The sequence below is a fragment of the Octopus bimaculoides genome, chromosome 28, assembly GCF_046866305.1.
Source record: "Octopus bimaculoides isolate indiv1 chromosome 28, ASM4686630v1, whole genome shotgun sequence".
In the NCBI taxonomy this organism is placed as follows: Eukaryota; Metazoa; Mollusca; class Cephalopoda; order Octopoda; family Octopodidae; genus Octopus; species Octopus bimaculoides.
In genome coordinates, this window is record NC_142955.1 from 4,744,260 (window position 1) to 4,766,350 (window position 22,091).

General features: G+C 36.6%; 2 protein-coding genes across 4 annotated transcripts in view; one reads left to right on the forward strand and one right to left on the reverse strand.

Annotated features, from left to right (window-relative positions):
• Positions 1-352: 352 nt before the first annotated feature.
• LOC106883179 (uncharacterized) lies at positions 353-20,777 on the reverse strand. 2 transcript variants are annotated; one of them, XM_089343871.1, is made up of 3 exons: positions 20,192-20,777; positions 12,603-13,834; positions 353-3,744 (listed from the first exon to the last, which is right to left on the reverse strand). In XM_089343871.1, the coding sequence occupies exons 2-3, from the start codon at positions 13,456-13,458 to the stop codon at positions 2,051-2,053; spliced, it is 2,550 nt and encodes an 849-aa protein (XP_089199997.1). In that variant the 5' UTR covers positions 13,459-13,834; positions 20,192-20,777; the 3' UTR covers positions 353-2,050. The 2 variants fall into 2 exon arrangements, with proteins under 2 accessions (XP_089199997.1, XP_089199996.1); XM_089343870.1 differs by lacking the exons at positions 12,603-13,834; positions 20,192-20,777 and adding an exon at positions 8,887-9,165 and having other exon boundaries at positions 353-4,150.
• Positions 7,791-22,091, forward strand: part of LOC106879029 (uncharacterized) — a 118,965-nt gene continuing 104,664 nt past the window's right edge. The window contains exon 1 of one of the 2 annotated variants that reach the window (XM_089343868.1): positions 7,791-8,499. The gene's annotated coding sequence lies outside the window, so the exon portion shown is untranslated. Of the gene's footprint in view, positions 8,500-9,164; positions 10,241-22,091 lie in introns of those variants that run through there. The other variant, XM_089343869.1, reaches the window with a different exon arrangement.

Here is a 22,091-nt window from a genome sequence, read left to right on the forward strand (position 1 = left end):
GATGTTTTGTATTTGAGAAATCTAATGTAAACGAAACTGAAGGTGAAAAATGGGTAATGGGTGTATATGCCATATTTCAGGAGCCTTTGCTTCTTCATCAGCACCCATCCACGAACTCATTGCTTAAATAGTAACTAAATATAGCAGTGTAATGTTATTAGATATACCAACATTACATATTAAACATGTAAAGTTCTGGTTATAATTTCTATAGAAAAATCTGCAGAGATAACCTTAATAAGTGATTTGATAGCACTGCTAACACAGTAGAACACAGTACTGACTTATAAAAGTGTTTAATATACTTTGTGGTATATTATGGTTGCATAACAAAATACGATGTCCCTACAGATCATTAATAAATCAGCTTTATTTAGATTTCAGGTTATTAATACTTACAAAAATGTGATGAGAACTTACTTTTCAGATGAAATGGAAACAAGATTGAGAAAATAAACTGATACACATGACCAGCCCATATTGGCATGGATAAATGACATTAAAATGTTGATGATGATGATGTTTACAATGACACTTACAAATTAACATTCAGCTGAGCCATCAAGTCATTAATAGATAAATGATAAAACTTCTCATCAAAAGAATCATTCCCATGGTGGGATACATAAATTAAACATCCCACTTGAATGTACATAGGATACAAAAAAAGAATCTGTATAACACCCAGAATATGAGTGTATGTATATATATATTTTCTTTTACTTGTTTCAGTCACTTGACTGCAGCCATGCTGGAGCACCACCTTGAAGGGTATTAGTCGAACAAATTGACCCCAGTACTTATTTGATCAGTCATTTTTGTTGAACCAACAAGTTATAGAGAAGTAAACAAATCAACACCAGTTGTCAAGCAGTGATGGGACAAACTGACATGCACACAAATATATATATATATAAATATAAATGTATATATATATATATACGATGGGCTTCTTTCAGTTTCCGTCTACCAAATCCACTCACAAGGCTTTGGTCAGCCCGAGGCTACAGTAGAAGACACTTGTCCAAGGTGCCACAGAGAGACTGAACCTGAAACCATGTGATAGGGAAGCAAGCTTTTTACCACACAGCCACGCCTATATATATATATATATATATATATATATATATATATATATACACACACACACACATTCTTTTATTTGTTTCAGTCATTTGACTGCGGCCATGCAGGAGCACCGCCTTTAGTCAAGCAAATCAACCCCAGAACTTATTCTTTGTAAGCCTAGTACTAATTCTATCGGTCTCTTTTGCTGAACTGTTAAATTACAGAGACGTAAACACACCAGCATCGGTTGTCAAGCGATGTTGGGGGACAAACACAGACGCACGAACATATATATATATATATACAATGGGCTTCTTTCAGTTTCCGTCAACCAAATCCACTCACAAGGCTTTGGTTGACCTGAGGCTATGCTAGAAGACACTTGCCCAAGGTGCCACACAGTGGAACTGAACCCGGAACCATGTGGTTGGTAAGCAGCACACACACTATATATCATCATTTCATGTCTGTTTCCATCCTGGGAAAACAGACAGCTGCACTAGGTTCCACTCTGGTTTAGCTTGGTTTCTACAGCTGGATGCCCTTCCTAATGCCAAGCACTTTACAGAGTGTGCTGAGTCCCTTTATGTGACACCAGCACACACATTGTTATACGTGGGGATGGTCGTATATATCTGGTTTTCACTTCAGCTTTGTTATTACAATTATAGATTTTTGGTAAAGTTCTTTCATCACTGATGTTATTGCTGACATATTATGACACATTTCTTAATTATTTACCCACAAAGTTGAATAAATCAAAAGTATCTTCTTATTCCACAAAATATGTTGTATGAGATACCTAAGAGTATTCTAAGAGAATGATTTTTTTATCAAAACTATCAAAATGGGAGGTTATGCCATGTATAACAATGTATATATATTTAAAGTTTGAAGGTGTTATATAATGTCTTTCTTGTGTAAGTACAGGTATTGTTATGCAAGATATTTCTTTCATCAAATGAATTTCACATTGTTACATTTACTTTTGTATATGATTGGAGATATGTCTAGCTAAGTGTGCTCTCTGAGAGAAAGATTTACCACAAATATCACAAGGATATGGTTTTTCTCCTGTATGAATGCGTTTGTGCGCAGTTAAGGAATCATTTTGAGAGAATGACTTACCACAAACATCACAGTGATATGGCTTCTCTCCTGTATGAATCCGTTTGTGTTTAGTTAAGTGATTACTTTGAAGGAAAGATTTACCACAGATATCACAGTGAAATGGTTTCTCTCCTGTATGAATGCGTTTGTGTAGGGTTAAGTGTTGATTTAAACAGAATGATTTACCACAGATATCACAGTAATATAGTTTCTCTCCTGTATGAATACGTTTATGTGAAGACAAAAGATCAGTTCGAGAGAATGATTTCCCACAGGTATCACAGTTATGTGGTTTCTCTCCGGTATGAGTGCGTTTGTGGGTAGTTAAGCGTGCTCTCTGAGCAAATGATTTCCCGCAGATGTCACAGTGATATGGTTTCTCTCCTGTATGAATGCGTTTGTGTTTAGTTAAGCTGCTCCCTTCAGAAAATGATCGACCACAGATATCACAGTGATATGGTTTCTCTCCTGTATGAACACGTTTGTGTTTAATTATGTAACCTTTCTCGGAGAAGGATTTACCACAGATATCACAGCGAAATGTTTTCTCTCCTGTATGAATATTTTTGTGTCTAGTTAAGTGACCACTTAAAGAAAATGATTTTCCACAGATATCACAGTGATATGGCTTCTCCCCTGTATGAATGCGTTTGTGTATAACTAAGTCACAATTGTGAAAGAATGATTTACCACAGATATCACAGTGATATGGTATTCTGCCTGTATGAATAAGTTCGTGCTTAGTTAGGCCAGCTTTCACAGTGAATGATTTCCCACAAGTACCACACTGATATGGCTTCTCCCCCGTGTGAGTGTATTTGTGTCTAGTTAAGTGATTATTCTGAGAGAATGACCTACCACAGATATCACAATGATATGGTTTCTCTTCTGTATGAATACGCTTGTGTTTAGTTAATTTATTACTTTCAGTGAATGATTTCCCACAGATATCACACTGATATGGTTTCTCTCCTGTATGAATACGTTTATGTATAGTTACGTTGCCACTTACAGAGAATGATTTACCACAGATATCACAGTGATATGGTTTCTCACCTGTATGAATGTATTTGTGAGTTGTTAAGGTAGCATTTAGAGTGAATGATTTATTACAAATATCACAATGATAAAGCTTCTCACCTGAATGAATGAATTTATGAGTAGTTAAGTTACATTTCAGAGAGAATGTTTTATCACAGACATCACACTGATATGGCTTCTCTCCTGTATGTATTCGCTTGTGTTTAGTTAAGTAATTACTTTGAGAGAAGGAGCTGCCACAGATATCACAGTGAAATGGCTTCTCTCCTGTATGAACGTATTTGTGTACAGTTAAACTACTTCTGTGAGCAAATAATTTTCCACAGATATCACAGTGATATGGCTTCTCTCCTGTATGACTGCGTTTGTGTTTAGTTAAGTCACTGCTTCCAGAAAAGGATCGCCCACAGATGTCACAGCAAAATGGCTTCTCTCCTGTGTGCATACGTATGTGTACTGTAAGGTTACCTTTTCGAGAGAATGACTTTTTACAGATATCACAGTGGTGTGATGGTTTTTCTGCATCTTTTGATCTCTTGTCAATAAAATTAATCCCTTTAGGCTGTGATTTACACTTAACTTTCTTGTCACACAATTCATTTTCCATATTTTCCTTATACACAAATGTTGATTTTGTCTTTATACTTTATTCCTCACAAATTTTATTCAGCCATCAACTGTGATTTTCTTCATCTGAGATGCTGCTAATTCTTTTGTATTCCAAAGTTAATTGGAGCACAAAAATCATTATTTACACATCCCAGATAGTGAAGTAGAGAAATGTTGCTAAGAATCTCAGTCAGAGAAAACATTTCAGAATAATTCTACCTTTAATTCATATAAGCAAGTTTATAACATCTTCCTGTAATCTTCAAAGGACGATATATATATTGATGACGTATATTCCTTAACTCCAATGTCATCAGGCATTCTGAAACAAAAAGAAATGATATTAGACTATAGGGTATATAGACAAAATTGTGCTTCAACGTAGGTAATTTTACTACATTTCTATAATGATAAACTATACAAGGTATTTGGGCTGAATTTGACAATTTGCATGAAAGAAAACAATATTCCATCCAAAAATAAAACGATTTCAAAGAATCAAAAAATATGAATTAGATTACGGCTGGAAGATAACAATTTTCTTGAAATAGACGCCCTCAAGACAGTTCTGGAACTTGGCACATGCATTCCTCACTGTTTCTAGGAAGATCTTTGAACAGCATTTTGATCTTGGCCAACAGTTCAGCTTTGGTGTTGCAGGCAGAGAAGTTGGTGCCTTTCTCCCCTGCACCTCACATATAGTAATCCATAAGATTACAATATGGAAAATTAAGAGGACAGACATTGGGTCTGGTGAAGTTGTAGAAATGGCAAGGAGCCGAGTCCTGCTGCCACAAATATAGCTTTGAAGTAGTAATCATCTCCAGCAGCATCAGATAACTGTTTGAACGTAGGTGAAGTTTACAAATTTATAGACTATAGTTACACCTTTCTGTGTAAGATTATATACATTAAATTACAGGATAGTGGATAATAACATTCTATCTCCTGAAGAAACAATTACTGCTTGTTTGTTGTTGAGCCCCAGGTCAATATATATTTATATAAATATATATGTGTGTGTATTTATAACTGTGGAAGAGGTAGACCCAAGAAAACATGGGACAAGGTAGTGAAGCACAATCTTCAAACATTGGGCCTCACAGAGGCAATGATAAGTAACTGAGACCTTTGGCAATATGCTGTGCTTGAGAAGACTCGTCAAGCCAAGTGAAATCATAGTCGTGGCTGTTGCCAGTGTCATGTGACTGGCACCCATGCTGGTGGCATGTAAAAAGCATTCGTTACACACTTGGAATGGGTGGCATTAGGAAGGACATCCAGCCATTGAAACCATGTGAAATCAGACTGGAACCTGGTGCAGCTCTCCGGCTTACCAGTTCCAGTCAAACCATCTAAACCATGTCATCTTGGAAAGCAGATGCTAGATGATAATGATGATATATATATATTGGCATTGTTTTGCATCAACAAGGCTTATACTATATAGTAAAAACAGTAAAAAAAGTAAAGTGAATTTGCCATAGAGAGTGGAAAACCCGATGTTTTGGACAGTCCTTATTCAGGGCAATAGTTTAAAGAGTAAGGTGAATGGAAAAGATGAGGAGAGAAGGATATGAAAGGGTATAATGAGTTAAGAGGTGTAGGAGGAGGAAAAAAAAATTCATTTAAACCTGTCAGTGACATGGTGTCAAATTTGCATGTGGAACATTGTTCCCTGTTTCCTTGAAAATACTGACCCATGGTGCATGGTGATGCTGCACATTGATAAGTGGGTGACAGAATAGCCTGTAGTGTTTAAGTGATAGGTGATAGAATTGCCTGGCATATGTGGTCGTCATCGCTATCATAATCATTTAATGTCCATTGTCCATGCTGGCATGGGTTGGATGGTTTGACCAGAGCTGGCAAGCCGGGGAGCTGCACCAGACTCCAGTCTGATTTGGCCTCGTTTCTATGGCTTGATGCCCTTTCTAACGCTAACCACTTTACAGAATGTGCTGGGTGCTTTTACGTAGTATACTTTGAATATGCTTCTGAAAGCAATCAGCAAAACATCAGCCCCATTTCACCAATGTAAAGGGCACTAGGTTTACATATACAATATATAGGTTTAGACAATGTGCAACAGAAGTTCTGAGTAATATGATGTTATGTCTTAGGTCCAGTGGTGGTGGTGAGCACATTTAAAAGTGCCTGGTTCTGTGGGGTTGGGCACTGTGGAGCTTCTTACTAGAAGATTTCGTGGCTTGGAAAAATAGGCCAGAAATTAGAATACAGAAGTTGGGAATGAGTTTCTCATTCAATGGGAGATTGGATGGTCGGAAAGTGAGAGGAAGTGGAGTACGGTCTGTAGACATGCAGAACAACAATGGGAGAATCAATGGCCTGGAACCAGCAAAGTGCTGGGTCCACAACTGATTGAGGGTAGCCTTAGCTCAGGAAGAATTGTTGCATAGTTAGGCATTGAGATTTGAAATCCAAATCAATGCTGCAGAGCCCATTCCACTCCTTATGGCTCTTTCACTGTACTCTGTATGCTAGAAATTGCTTTGTCACTAATTTCTTGGGGGAAAAGAAAAATGTATAGGAAAGTTGGTTATACATCATTAGATGTATACCTGACTTTCCTATATAAAATTAAAGAATATATAACGGAACGCTGAACTCCAGACTATCAACTTAAACAACACTTTATTTAGGTGGTAAATATATATATCTTTTAGTTCTTGTTGTTACAGCTTCTGTGTGTATGAGCATAGTTGTTGGGACGTGGGTATGTAGTTGCAAGCGAGCTGTCGAGTGTAAGTCCGAAAGATGTAGAGAGACAGCTCAACACGTCCTTGCTCATGGTCGGCCGACCGTAAAAGAGATAGAATTAAGCGGGAACGCTTGGCTGCTTAATTCCACGCATGCGTGAGACTACGCATGCGCACGGCGTTACTACAGATGTATGCAATTTTGTCATCAGCAAGCAAAACTACATCAAATGTACATTTCTTGAAAATATTCAGGTGAAAATTTGGGTAGTTGAAAGAAATTTAACAAGATCCTGAAAGCCTTCTGATGTTCCTAGTCAGACGTCAATGTTAATACACAAGCTGAATGACCTGCCATTGCCCAGGCTACAGCTGTTCTTATTCAGATTAGTAAACAATAAATATGAAGATATATTTTTTTTTTCTCATAATTATTTCAAAATATCTATATTTTATTAAAAAATATCCAAATTGTAAAGATATAATAGAATTTAGGGATCTATTTTAAAACGGGGGCCACATTTTTCATTAATGTTTTACGTAGTGTTTTTGGTACGGAAAGACTTTCAAACTTCGTATACTTATCTATTTTGTGTTATAGAACAGAAAAATATTTTTGTATTCGAATTTATTTCATGTAAAAAATTGTCATATTTCGATAATTTCAACCAATCACTGACAAGTATTCAGTTGTTTACATTTACTCCTTTGGCTGATTAAGCGATGTAAAGCGTATTTAATCTCCATACCTTCGTTTTATTTGCTTTTTTCATTTTAAATTTGCTTTAACCCTAACCCTAACCCTAGGGTTAGGGTTAATTGTTTCAGAATCGTTTGTTTATGTAGTCGGCACTTAATGTATATCGGCTGAATGGACGTCAGTGATTGGTTGAAATTACAGAAATACGACAACTTCAACATGGAATAACTTAGGGATTTCTTTTTTTTTAAAGAAGACTAAGAGAAAAAGATGTTTTATATGACACATTCTACCAGTGTTCCAAGTTTCAAAGTGTTTCGTTAATGAAAAATGTGGCCCCCGTTTTAAAAAAGATCCGAATTTAGTACTGAAAATCTGTCAATCTTGAAGCACCTCAGGGTAAACAATATTCATTGTGTAATTTTTTCTTGGTGTCCAAATGAATAAATCTTTGCTGCTTCCAACTTGTGAGCAAGCAACATACAGTTGACTCCGTCAGCATGTGTCGTCTTGTCAGCTGCGTGCTAGTTCTGTTGATGTATCGAAGTGGAAAGAAAAGGCTAATGGGTTGTGTGTGTGTGTGTGTGTGTGCGTGCGTGCAGGTAAGAACAAATATGCAAAGCGTTTTTTTCTTAAAGTTTAAAATGCGACGTTGGCGTAATTTCGTTATATCTACATTCCACAACACATAAATACAGAACAAGCACACACACACACAGAGAAAAAAGCACGCATGCAAGAACAGACGTACATTACAACCCATGAGCTTTATCTTTCCGTTTCGATACGTCAACAGAACAAGCACGCAGCTGAGTTGACAACACGTGCTCACAGAAATTACCGAGTAGTATGTTTATAGAATTCGAGTCAAAACGAAAGAATACCCAATAACTAAAAAAATCAGCAAGTTTATTCTAACGATCGTAATTATTATAGCTATCGATGTTTGTAATTTTGATAAACTGTCGACTCAAAACGAAAGATAGCCTTTTCTTTCTTCCACGCGTATTTTCATATGTAGCGTTGAAATAATTAAGAATGCCTTATTATTTAAATCTGTTTAATCGTCGATTTCAAACTATGTGCCGGAGAAAAGAATTAAGAAATGATGTCTGACTCACATTAAAAGTTTTGGTTAATGTAAACATTAACCAAAGTTTTCATTCCAATAATTTAAGAAAAAAACAAACAAAAAACAATTGGGACCATTAAAAGACCGCAGTGCCAAAAGTAAGCTTACGCTATTAACAGGTAATGTTTTATAAAGGGATTTCTTTTTATTTTTTACTAGTTTCTGCCATTAGACTGTAGCCATGCTGGAGCACCGCGTTAAAAATTTTTTAGTTGAATGTATCGAACCCAGTACGTGCTTTTCATTTAAGCCGGGTACTTATTCTAACGATATTTTTCGCTGGACCGCGAAGTACGGGACGTAAACATATCAAGACCGATTATCAAGCGGTGGTGAGGGACACACACACGAATACATATATATATATATATATATATATATATATATATATATATATATATATATATGTGTGTGTGTGTGTGTGTGTGTGTGTATAACGCTCTTCTTTCAGTTTCCGTCAATCAAATCCACTCACAAGGCCCGAAACTATAGTAGATGATACTTACCCAAAGTGCCAGGTAATGGGACCGAACCCGGAACCGTGTGGCTGGAAAGCAAGTTTCTTACCACACAGCCATATTATATTCTTCAGGAGTTGAGAATATTGTCATAAAAATAATTATTCGATTGAAAAATATATATACTTGAAAATAGCAAGTAGTCAAATTAAAATTAAAAAAAAAGAAGAAAAATTAGGGAGCCGTGGTGAAAGTAGATTAATCCAGTTGTGGTGGGCCCCGAAGTCAACGAAAGTAGCTGGTGGTGGGAGAACAAAGTTGAGACATCAAAACGGAAGGGAGGAAATCACTAGCGCGCATGCGCTTTTAATTCTTCACTTATGTAAGGGAAACAACTGTACCTTTGTCCCCCCCCCCCCTCACAGCCTTTTCTCTTTGCTGACAGATTATTGTAAATATTACCAGAACATAAAGTGATGACTATTCACACTTCAGATGTGAACAGTGAATGGTCGTCACTTCAGGAGCCCTGCAGGCCATCATCTCGGACAGGGTTTTGTAACCTTTAGAAGCTTTTTTTTTAAAGTCTTTCTAAACAACCATCACAGCCTCCATGCTATTGTTGTCATCCAATGGAAGGGAGTCTTCTATCTTTGGTATATTCGTTATATTCCAGAAAAATTGTGAATCATCGTGATAAAATCCACAGAGAAATTATGAATATATGCAATATTACAACCAGTGGATTACCAATGGACATTAGAGGGTTATACAACCACTTGAAAGACCTTAATGCTAATGTATATCACAATCACATTTCTCTTATAACCAAAAACATAAACTTCATTGACTTTAAAATCCCAACCTAAAACGTTCATACCATCCACAGTTTCTCCTTCACACATGCAAATAATTGATGATATGTCTGTATTCAAAAGTTCCCTGGTTGGTAATTTTGCATTATAAATTGAGGTTTACCTACATCTTAAATTTAGAAGCAAATAGAATTGAAACGGTCAGGATTTCAGTTCAGATGACAAAAAATTGGCATGTGAAAAAGCACCCACTACACTCTCAGAGTAGTTGGCATTAGGAAGGGCATCCAGCTGTAGAAACTCTGCTGGATTAGATTGGAGCCTGGTGCAGCCTCCTGGCTTCCCAGACCCCAGTCAAACCGTCCAACCCATGCCAGCATGGAAAACAGACGTTAAACTATGATGATGATGATAGCGTTTGATAGACAAGTCCAATCCAACCCAGCATATAGATTGGATATTAAAGTGTGATGAGCATGAAGATGATTCACAAATTATACTTAAATGCTATTAAGCTATCATGAAATGTTTTCTTTTATGCTTTGCATAATTATTTCAAATATTAAGCATGATGTTCTTTCTGATATGTGAGTATTTCTTATCTACTTACTGAAAATGTGAAATAAATCAATAGTGTCTGTTCTTACTCCTGGAAATATGTTAGATGGAATGCCTATGAGTATCCTGATAGAATGATTTTTGATAAAACTATAAGAATATGAAGTAATACTAGTAACATATAGTTTTGGCTATATAAAATGTGTTAGGAAATGTTAACACAACATTTATTGTTTTATAACAAATTCTTTTCATCAAATGATTTTTGGCATTGAAACAGTTGCTTACTCGGATGAGATTAGATGCATGTGTAGCTTTTTTTTCTTTCAGAGAATAATTTACTACAGATATCAACGACATAGCCTTTTCATGAGTATGTTTGTATCTAGTTAAACTACTACTTGTCAATTTACAACTGATTATTGTAGTGATATGGCTTGGATGCAACTATTTGTGTGTGTACTGAATTCATTATTTGAAGAGAGTCATGCCAGCCCCTCAGCATCTTCCAAGATGATGTCAAGCCTTTGGAGATTTTCCTTAATCATGTCCGACCATCTGGTGTGGGGCCTTCCAGCCTGCAGTTACTGGGTTAAATGAGAGTAAGGCTCTGGTAGGATGATCTCTCCCTCTCCATATTGACCCCAACATAGTGGAGTTTGTTAGCTCTTTCATCTACCTGGGCTGTACAGTCTCCAACGATGGAGACCTGACTCTGGAGATCAACTGTAAATGTGGTCTGGCCAACTGAGTCATGTGATCTCTATGGAAGCCCCTTTGGTGCCACTGCTCTATCTCCCAGAAGATGAAGCCCCACATCTACATGTTGGTTTACTCTCTTCTCTACAGAGCAGAAACATGGCCCCTCATGCAGACGCTGGTGAAGAGATTCGACAACTTTCCTAGCAGAGCCCTGAGAACCATCAAGAACATCAGATGGTCCCATCATGAATCCAACATAGAGAACTGTGTGTGCACATCAGCCTCCCATCTCATAACTATCTGCTGCATGCACTGGTACAGGAAACCATTTATCTATAATAATTATTTAAGAACACAAAAAAAGGAAGGTGCTGGTGTGGCAAGAGGCCTGCTTCCCAACCACATGGTACTGGGTTCAGTCCCACTGTGTGCCACCTTCAACAGGTATTTTTTACTCAGGCTGACCAAAGCTTTGGGAGTGGATTTGAGAGAGAGAAACTGAATGAAGACATATCTTTATCATTTGTTTCAGTCATTAGACTGCAGCCATGCTGGAGCACCACCTTGAAGAATCTTTAGTAAAATGAATTGACCCCAGTACTTATTTTATTTTTAAAGCCTGGTACTTATTCTGTCAGTCTCTTTTGCCAAACCACTCAGTTACAGGGAAGTAAACACACCAACACTAGTTGTCAAGTGGTAGTGGGGGACAAACGCAAACATATATTTATATATATACATTAGGCTTCTTTCAGTTTTTCTCACAAGGCTTTGGTCAGACCAAGGCTATAACAGAAGACACTTACCCAAGATGTCAAACAGCAGGGGATAGAAGATAAATTTGAAACAATCCATTCAAACTCTGGAACTATATTCTCAATAATATTTGCCAAAACTTTCCATGAGTAAATGAAAGCTCCACTGAGAGTTAACCAAGCCATGGTTATTGCTAATTGAAGATAAGGTGGCCTGCAATGTAGCAGAATCTACAATGATATTAGTCTCATTAGACACATCCTACATATTTTCAGATCCCTTTTTGGAGGAAACCAACAGACCCCCTAAGTAGTATTATATCAAGGCAAAGGCTGATACAGCTTGGCACCAGTGATGTCACAACTCATTTCTACAGCTGACTAAACTGGAGCAACACGAAAAAAGTGTCTTACTCAAGAACACAACGCACAGCCTAGTCCAGGAATTGAACTCACTCCCTCATGATTGTTAGCCTGAGGCTCTAACCACTGAGCTATGCACATTCACACCAAAATATACATAAGACATTAAAGAATGTGAATAAGATTCAGAAAATAATTATACATTTCTTTCTTTCATAATAACTGTACAATGATGTTATTATTCATGTATGAAAATACATTTCCATCTATTTATTTCTACAATGCCAAATAAATGAAGAGCTTCTTTTCTTGCTTCTGGAAATATGTTAATAAATTCTATATACACGAATATACTGAATAAATGCTTTTTATTAAAATGTATCAGACTGGTAAATTTTGTCACCAGTGTAGGTATACTAACATGAGGTTGTTATCACATGGCTATACTTTCCTGTGTGAATACATTTATTGTTACATATCATTTCCATATTGATAGAGATACTTTTTTTGTATGAACACATGTAATAAATTGTCTATTTTTAAAGATAAAGATTTAACACATATCAATTACACTGCTTCTCTTCTGTATGAATATACTTGTGTATAGTTAAGTGCCCTCTTTGAGAGAATGATTTACCACAGATTTCACAATAAAATGGTTTTTCTCCTGTATGAATGAGCATGTGTCTAGTTAAATGGTCATTTCGCGAGAATGATTTGATACACATATCACAGTGAAAAAGTTTCTCTCCTGTATGGATACGTTTGTGTTTAGTCAAGTTGTCATTCTGAGAGAATGATTTACCACAAATATCACAGGGATATGGTTTTTCTCCTGTGTGAATACGTATGTGTGTAGTTAAGCTACCTGTTTGAGAGAATGATTTACCACAGATGCTACAGTGATATGGTTTCTCTTCTGCATGAATGTGCTTATGTTTTGCTAAAGTGCTTCCATTTGAAAATGATTTACCACAGATATCACACTGATATGGCCTCTCTTCAGTATGAATACGTTTGTGAGTAGTTAAATTACCACTGAGAGCGAATGACTTACCACAGGTATCACAGTGATATGGTTTCTCTCCTGTATGAATGCGTTTGTGTTTAGTTAAGTGAGTTCCTTCAGAGAATGATTTACCACAGATATCACAGTGATATGGTTTTTCACATGTATGAACGCGTTTGTGTGTAGTCAAACTACCGGTCTGTGAGAATGACTTACCACAGATATCACAGTGATATGGTTTATCTCCTGTATGAATGCGTTTGTGAATGGTGAGGCTATCTTTTCGAGTGAATGACTTTTCACAGATGTCACAGTGGTACGATTTTTTTTCTATATCTTTCGGTATCTCATCAAGAAAATCATTTCTTTGAGACTGTGACTTACATTTAACATTATCCTCACACAATTTATCTTCCATTACTTTTGTTCTATTTCATCAATATACAAATGCTTTCCTTTTTATTTATTTTTTAAAATCCCAAATTGAAATTAATTCAGCTCTATTTACTTCAGCTGTGACCTTAGTCAGGATCTGAAGACATAATAAACTCTTTTGTAATCTAAATTTAATTAGAATTTCAAATCACTGTGATCATATTCCAAATAGTGAAGTAAAGAAATTGTTGACAGTCTTAGTCAGGGGAAATATTTCAAAGCAAATTCAACACAGATTTATATATATGGGGTTATATGTGTTCTGCATAGCAACTTCCTTTAGTCTTTAAAGATGAAGAATATTGGTGATTATATTTGAGGTAAAAAATTATTCTTGAATTCCAATTTCACTTGGTATTCTGAAATAGCACAGAAACAGTATAAACTATAGAGGATTATTTTCAAAAAAATTGAGATTCAGCAGTGAAAATTTTACATTTTTATAATAATAAACTATAGTAAGTGCAGGCATGGTTGTGTGGTAAGAAGCTCACTTCCCAACCACATGGTTTCAGGTTCAGTCCCACTGCGTGGCACCTACTATAACCTCAGACCAACCAAAGCCTTGTAAGTGGATTTGGTAGACAGAAACTAAAAGAAGCCTGTTGTGTGTGTGAATATATATATATATATATATATATATATATATATATATATATATATATATATATATATATATATATATATTTGTATATATATATATGTGTGTCTTTGTCCCACCATCACTGCTTGACAAGTGTTGGTGTTTGTGTCCTATAATTTAGTGGTCTGGCAAAAGAGACTGATACAATAAATACCAGGCTTACCCCCAAAAAATATTTGTACACCAAGCCGGTGCTCCAGCAGGGCCGCAGTCTAATGACTGAAACGAGTAATAAGATATAACCTTTTATCTGAATAAGTGAAATTTTAACTTTTAATTTGTAATTAAAATTGCACCATACAACATTTACAGACTACAGCTACACCTACTTACTGTGTATCATTATATAAGTTGAGCCTCATGGATGCATTGACTAGCGATTGAAACCTTTGGTGATATGCTGTGCTTGAGAAGACTTGTCAAACCAAGTGAAATTGCCAATAGCAGGATTTTTGAACATTGGGCCTCACAGAGGCAATGATAAATGACCGAGACCTTTGTCAACATGCTGTGCTTGAGAAGACTTGCCAAACCAAGTGAAATTGCCAATAGCAGGATTTTTGAACATTGGGCCTCACAGAGGCAATGATAAATGACCGAGACCTTTGTCAACATGCTGTGCTTGAGAAGACTCGTCAAACCAAGTGAAATTGCCAATAGCAGGATTTTTGAACATTGGGCCTCACAGAGGCAATGATAAATGACCGAGACCTTTGTCAACATGCTGTGCTTGAGAAGACTTGTCAAACCAAGTGAAATTGCCAATAGCAGGATTTTTGAACATTGGGCCTCACAGAGGCAATGATAAATGACCGAGACCTTTGTCAACATGCTGTGCTTGAGAAGACTTGTCAAACCAAGTGAAATTGCCAATAGCAGGATTTTTGAACATTGGGCCTCACAGAGGCAATGATAAATGACCGAGACCTTTGTCAACATGCTGTGCTTGAGAAGACTTGTCAAACCAAGTGAAATTGCCAATAGCAGGATTTTTGAACATTGGGCCTCACAGAGGCAATGATAAATGGCCGAGACCTTTGTCAACATGCTGTGCTTGAGAAGACTCGTCAAACCAAGTGAAATTGCCAATAGCAGGATTTTTGAACATTGGGCCTCACAGAGGCAATGATAAATGGCCGAGACCTTTGTCAACATGCTGTGCTTGAGAAGACTTGAAAGCTAAGTGAAACTGTAGCTATGGCTGTGGCTGTTGCTGGTGTCATGTAAATGGCACTCATGAATTTATAATTATGGCTATTACTGGTAGCATGATCTTCAAACGTCAGGCCTCATGGAAGCGATGACCAGTGAGCAAGACCTTTCGCGATATGCTGTGCTTAAAAAGACTCGTTAAGTCAAGCGAAATCGTAGTTGTAGCTGTTGCTAGCGTCATGTAAATGACACCTGTGAAATTGTAGTCATGACCCTTGCTGGTGTAAATGGCACCTGTGCCAGAGGCACATAAAAAGCAGCCATTATACTCTTGGAGTGGTTGGTGTTAGAAAGGACATCCAACTGTAGAAACCATGCCAGATCAGACAGGAGTCTGGTTTAGCTCTCCGGTTTACTGGTTCTAGTCAAAGCTTCTAACCCATGCCAGCCAACATGGATAATGGATATTAAATGATGATGATGATGAGTTAAAGAAAAAAGAAAAAAAAGCATGAAACTTAGTGGTTAGGATATTCAGTTCAAGCTTGTAAGGTCATGAATTCTTGAGCAAGACACTTTGTTTCACGTTGCTCCAGTGCATTCGGCTAGCAAAAATGAGTTGTACCTGTATTTCAAAGGGCCAGCCTAGTTATATTCTGTGTCACGCTAAATCTTTCTGGCAACTATGTTAAGGGCATGTGTGTCTGTAGAGTGCTTAGCCACTTGCACATTAATTTCACAAGGAAGCTGTTCTGTTGATCGGATCAACTGGAATCCCTGTTGTCATAACTGGTAAAATGCCAGTAGTAAGTTAAAGAATAGGGGGCAATAACATTTTATCTCCAGAAGCAACATTCATCATTGCTTAGACCCAGGTCAGATCTTAACAAAGAGACCAAAAACATTCCAGTTAGGAATATTCCACCATTCTCTCTAGTTATGTAATATTCAGGACTACATTATCCAATATAGCTGTCAATTTTCAAGACTAACAAATGTCATTTAAAAGAAATTTGGCTGCTACATATGGCATATCAAATGATTACATAGATGCTCCCTTGGTATCACATTACACTGTAATCTTTGTCCTTGGGTAGAAACTGTTATATCCCTAGAAAGAATGAAAAATGGCTAATATTTCCTTCAGACTTTGCTTTTGTTACATTTATTCAAACCCCAAACTCTCAACAAACGGCTATGATGCTCCTCTACTACTCTTGCTCATCATCAAAGATGCACATATTATCAACTGCTAAGGGACATGCTCAAGTGGTTATGGTCAAGTGGTTATGGTCAAGCAACTGACAAGCAAATCTGTCATACTGAGCAGAATATTTACTATAGTGATATTTCTGCTTCAGCGACTCAGCATTGAATCTGTCTGAAATGTGATGGAAAATAGGTCAGTTTCAAAACATTGATGTCCAGGTTACAAAAGCCAAGTTTGAAGGGAATAGCAGTGATTTCCAGATAGAAGCAAATAGAAAATAACTCTTACTGACCAAAGACAAAAAAAAAAAGAAAAAAAAAAATCAAAATTTTGTTACACAGTGTAGTTATATGTGCAACTTCAGGTCAGCTATGACAGTGCAGACTTATCATCAACTGTTTCCAAGAACTTTAGAAATTCTATGAGAGATCAAACAATGAAGGAGAGGTGACTAAAAATACCCACTATACATAAATCTCCTTCAGAAAGGGTAAAACCCACCTTTGATCATGAATGACCATGGGATTGCACCTAGAAAGTTCTCCTCCGAGGCACAAGTCGCCAGCAGTCGCCCATGCATACCAGCCTCTCCTCGCCATGCCATAGATGTTATCCAAGGGAAAGGCAAACGCTGATACAGTTTGGCACAAGTGATGTCCCAACTCATTTCTAGAGCAACATGAAATAAAGTGTCTTGCTCAAGAACACAACACACAGCCCAGTCTGGGAACCGAACTCACTACCTCATGATTGTGAGCCCGATGCTCTCATCACTGAGCCATGCACCTTCAAGAAATAACAGTTAAAATGGTGGAATAAGCTTTGGTCTCTGTTTTTTGTTACCATAAAATTTTTGCTTTAATATGTTGTAGCTTCTTATGTGCAGCCATTGCAAAGAGCTTTTAAACCTTTTCGCAGTGGTTTTCAACCATTTTTTACCTATGGACCTGCTGAGTCTTATTTTACTTGGGTGGACTCTTGTAGCTATTCTATGTCTAAAAAATCCTATTATATATTTATAATGAAATATTATTAGGAATTGTATTTAAAAAGTTGTTAAAATATTTGGTGTATTTTATCTTTTACTTGTTTCAGTCATTTGATAGCAGCCATGCTGGGGCACTGCCTTGTAACACTAAATATAAAATAAAACAAAATTACTTGGTATATCATATAAAGAAAATTGATTTAAGTTCATCAAAATATCTGAAAAAAGAAAAGAAAAAATAATTTAACAGAAGGCCAACGGGCTCCAGTTGGACCCCAATAACCATATTTTATGCTTTAACATCCATATGACCAGAAATTTTTAACTCAAAATTTGTACGTGCATACATAAACTATTGACAATAAAAGTCATGAGATATCATTTAAATAAGAAATGTAAAAGTTGCATAACTTTTTAAATTTGCTGGGGTCCCAAGGGACCCTGCTGGCCCACGAAGGATTAATCATGTGTTGTAGCTTTGAGATTTCAATGATGTGATTGTTTTAGAATGACATTGTAGGGTTGGTGTGAGAGGCTGGTGATGAGGATATGTGTGTGTCTTTGAGTCAGTTGGTTGTCCCCCACCACTGCTTGATAACCGGTGTTGGTGTATTTATATCCCTGTAACTTAGCAGTTTGGCAAAGAGACTAATACAGTAAGTACCAGGCTTAAATAAAAAGAAGAAAAATAAGTACTGAGCTAATTTCATTCAACTAAAATTTCTTCAAAGCGGTGCTCCAGCATGGCCACAGCCTAATGACCGAAACAAGCAAATGATAAAAGATATTTCCAAATATTTCCAATGTTCTTTAATAGTTTAATTATTAACTTCATTAGTTTCAAAAGTTTTATTACTATGGCATTATTATTATTATTATTCGTTCATTAACTGAAAGAAATTATTTTACTAATTTATTAGTTTTTGTCTTTTCATCATTTAACGTCTGCTTTCCATTCCCAGTTCAATTCCCAGACTAGCCTGTGTGTTGTGTTCTTGAGCAAGACACTTTACTTTACATTGCTCCAGTTGACTCAGTTGTAGAAATGAGTTGTGATGTCACAGGTGCCAAGCTGTATTGGCCCCTTTGCCTTTCCCATGGATAACATCAATGGCATAGAGAGGAGGCTGGTACACATGGGTGACTGCTGGTCTTCCATAAACAACGTTGCTTGGATTTGTGCTTCAGAGGGTAACTTTCTAGATACAAAGCCATGTCATTCATGATGGAAGCGGGGTTTTACTTTATAAAGGGAAAACCTTTATAAATACCACCACCTCGTCAATCCCTATGATAAAGAGAATCACACACACAATACTGAATGTCTGTAGAATTGCATAATAAAATTTTTTTTTTAAATGTGTGGTACCCAAAGTGATATATATTTCAGTCACAACAGCCAGGAGAATTGGAATCTTTCCCAAATTTCTGCAGACTTTTGTATGTCATTACATCTTGTAATAAATATTTCTTTAAATACTTATATGTTACATAAAAGTTTTTTTTTCTTTTTTCTGAAAGTAAAATAATCAGTTTTCGTTTTGGTTATTTCACGGAACACTTGATGTTTTTATGTATTTCCTATTTCCTCGGAAATAAGCCCTAATTCTCCAAATTTAATGAAACATTAAATTGATGAACAAAGAAAAGACGATGTCCCAGCATGGCCACAGCCTTAGGGCTGAAATGTACAAAAGAATAGACGTTAGTGTCAATTTATTTGGCGACAGCCGGAGATTTTCTCCTTTCACGTTGTGCTGTTGTCAGCTTGTTTGTCTTATTCTATATTTTAGGTGCAATAAGAATCCTTCTAATGTTTTTATTGTTATTTATCGAAGCACCTTTTCGTTATCACCTCGTATAGCAGGTTATGTAGACCCATTAACTCTTTAGCATAAGAAAATATAGACAAAATAAATTAACAATTTGGAGAACTCACTAGGAACTATCGACAGTAAACATTCAATAGGATTTTTGAAGACTCTAATTATTGTTTTCCCATCGAGTATGTAATATATGTGACCATGAAATAAGTGAATCAAGTAAAATTGTGAGAATGGTAGACGTTGGCAACATCAAAAGCAGCTGAGACAGTAAATCGAAATTCTTAGAAATAAGAGATACTATAAATGGATTTATACGAATTAATGTTTTTGTTATTTCATTTATTTGGTTTAATTTTGAAATAGAGGGTAACAATGAAGAAGCGTTAATATTCTCGTATTTGAAGACAAAAATAATTTCTAATATTTTACAAAAGGTATGGAACTTCTAGGTCAACGGTTCTCAACCAGGGTCCATAAAAGGTTTTTGTGGGTCTACGCAAACAAAACAGTAAATCAGGGACCTGCTGTAGTATATTAAGAGTCCATGAAAAGATTTTGTTTTAAATGTATTTATTTTGCAAGAAATAAGTTTCTTTAACGTTTTATATTGTTCAACCTATATAAGTTAATGAGTAAAAAAAATAATAAAATAGAAATTTTGAAATAAGTATTTCTAAAACTAGTTTTTAAACATCGAATGATTATGGCGGGGTTCATCAGCAATCAAAAGGGGTTCACAGGTAAAAAAAAATCGCTGAGAAACACTGCTTCTAGGAGGGGGGGGGGGCTGAAGAAATCCAACCCTTATACAACAACAGCACAAAAATGTAAGGAACAATATTTAAAAGAAAAGCAGAAACTGTAGAAAAAGAAATTAATTGAATATAATTAGAATACCTTGAGAACGTTGAATATAAAAAAGGTGGAAGAACGAGTTTGTAGGAAACAAATAATGTTATATTTGAAGGGAGCGATAAAGATGGAGACAGGAAGTACAGGATCGCAGTGAATTGGAGAAGAGTAAAATTAAGTAGGGGTTTCTATGGGAGTTATATCCCTTGCTCGTGTTTCAGTTTTACTTTCGCAGTTCGCTTTGCAAGTTCACGGTTTGGAGTTCAGTCTCACTCAATGACATCTTAACTGGACGTTTCCTTGTAAACTGGATGACCAATACCATGCGAAGGAATTTGGGTCAAACTAAAGCGTTTGCCCCGGGCTCAAAAATAAAAAAATAATTACTGTAATAGGTGTAAAACAACTTGTTGTGAACGAATATGAAGAAAAAATGCGCGCTCGCGAACGGGGGGGGGGGAGGACTCAATGCTCCGAGACGCCTCACCGGAGCCAAGAAACAAAAGAAAAATAGTGTAATAGATGTAAAACGACTTGCTCTGAACGAATATAAAAAGAAAAAAAAATGCGCGCTCGCGAAAGGCGGGGTGGAGAGAGGACTCGGAACATTCACATCGTCGCACACTATTTTTCTTTTGTTTCTTGGCTCCGGTGAGGCGTCTCGGAACATTCACGATGTGAATGTTCGGAGTCTTCTCCCCACCCCCACCCCCGCTCGCGAGCGCGTATTTTTTTCTTCATATTCGTTCACAGCAAGTTGTTTTACACCTATTACACTAATTTTTTAAAATTCTTGAGCTCAGGTCAAACGTTTGACCAATTTTATACTGTCATTTCACTTTCTGTCACAGTCGGCAAACATGCGGAACAAACGAACGGAGGAGGGGTGGGGAAACTTTCCGAAATTTCACAAAATTCGCTTTTTCCCTCATAACTTTCAGGAACACATTTTCCCCACATATTTCTTTATAATCATAATCTATGCCGTTTGAAAGGTGTTTCTGCAAAATTTCATTAAAAGATGTCCATTTTCTTTAAAGTTATGAGGGGGAAAATCAGACTGCATGAATTTCTCTGATATAAATCTTTGCAGAAAGATGATTAGATCGATCACATATTTTTTTCATTATTTCCCGCGAATACTGTGTAGTTACAATAAAGCATTCATTTATTTTTTTTATTTTGTTGGGACACTGATTTCCCTTTCAGGACACCGAGAGAAGGGTCACGGAAAACATAACTGCGAGTTTTATTCCCCATAAATTCCAACATACAACATGAAATTTCTTTGATATTTTCAACGAATTCGTGTTGTATGTGCATCACGTACAGATGTGTGTCAATAAAGTTTATTGGAGAGTTGGTTGTTATTTCGGTACTCACATTTTTTGTAAATGCCCTTTCAAGATTCATTTTTTTTTCGGGGGGGAGAAGACCACTTTGGAAATTTCCAACACTTTCAGTTGAAACACATCCCCACCCCTACGAATTGTTTTGTAATTAGGGGCAGGGTACCTTATTAATAAAGATGCTAAGACATCACAAAAACTGTTACTCAGAGTTTCACGTTCCGTTTGTTGGACAGTTTTGGTTGAGAATGGAACAAAATGAGGTTATATGCATAAATATACAATTGCACGGGTATGATCATGTGATGTGTATGGACAAGGACAGATGCATAAAGGAGTACTGATCTGAAACTGGCAGGAAGCTGAAGAAGGGACAAACAGAGGAAAATGTGGAGTGAAGTGGTGAGAACTGATCTTCTGATGTTGAACCTCACAGAGGAGATGACAAGGGACTGAGACATCTGGCAAGTTTGCAGTAAAACCATGGCCATCCCTACATGCAGGCATGTCCTTTACAGCCATGCATTCTCCCTCCCACACACACACATAATCAGTCTTCTGTCAAAATTCCCCCACGACCCATCTTCCCAACAATC

Excerpts from the sequence above, each read along its gene's own strand:
- LOC106883179 (XM_089343871.1), bottom strand. The coding sequence starts at position 13,458 with ATGGAAGATAAATTGTGTGAGGATAATGTTAAATGTAAGTCACAGTCT. Across the intron at positions 3,745-12,602 it reads TCATACAGAAGAGAAGCAGT|ATGCAGAAAAACCATCACAC; the intron begins GTAATTGATATG and ends AGAGATCAAAAG.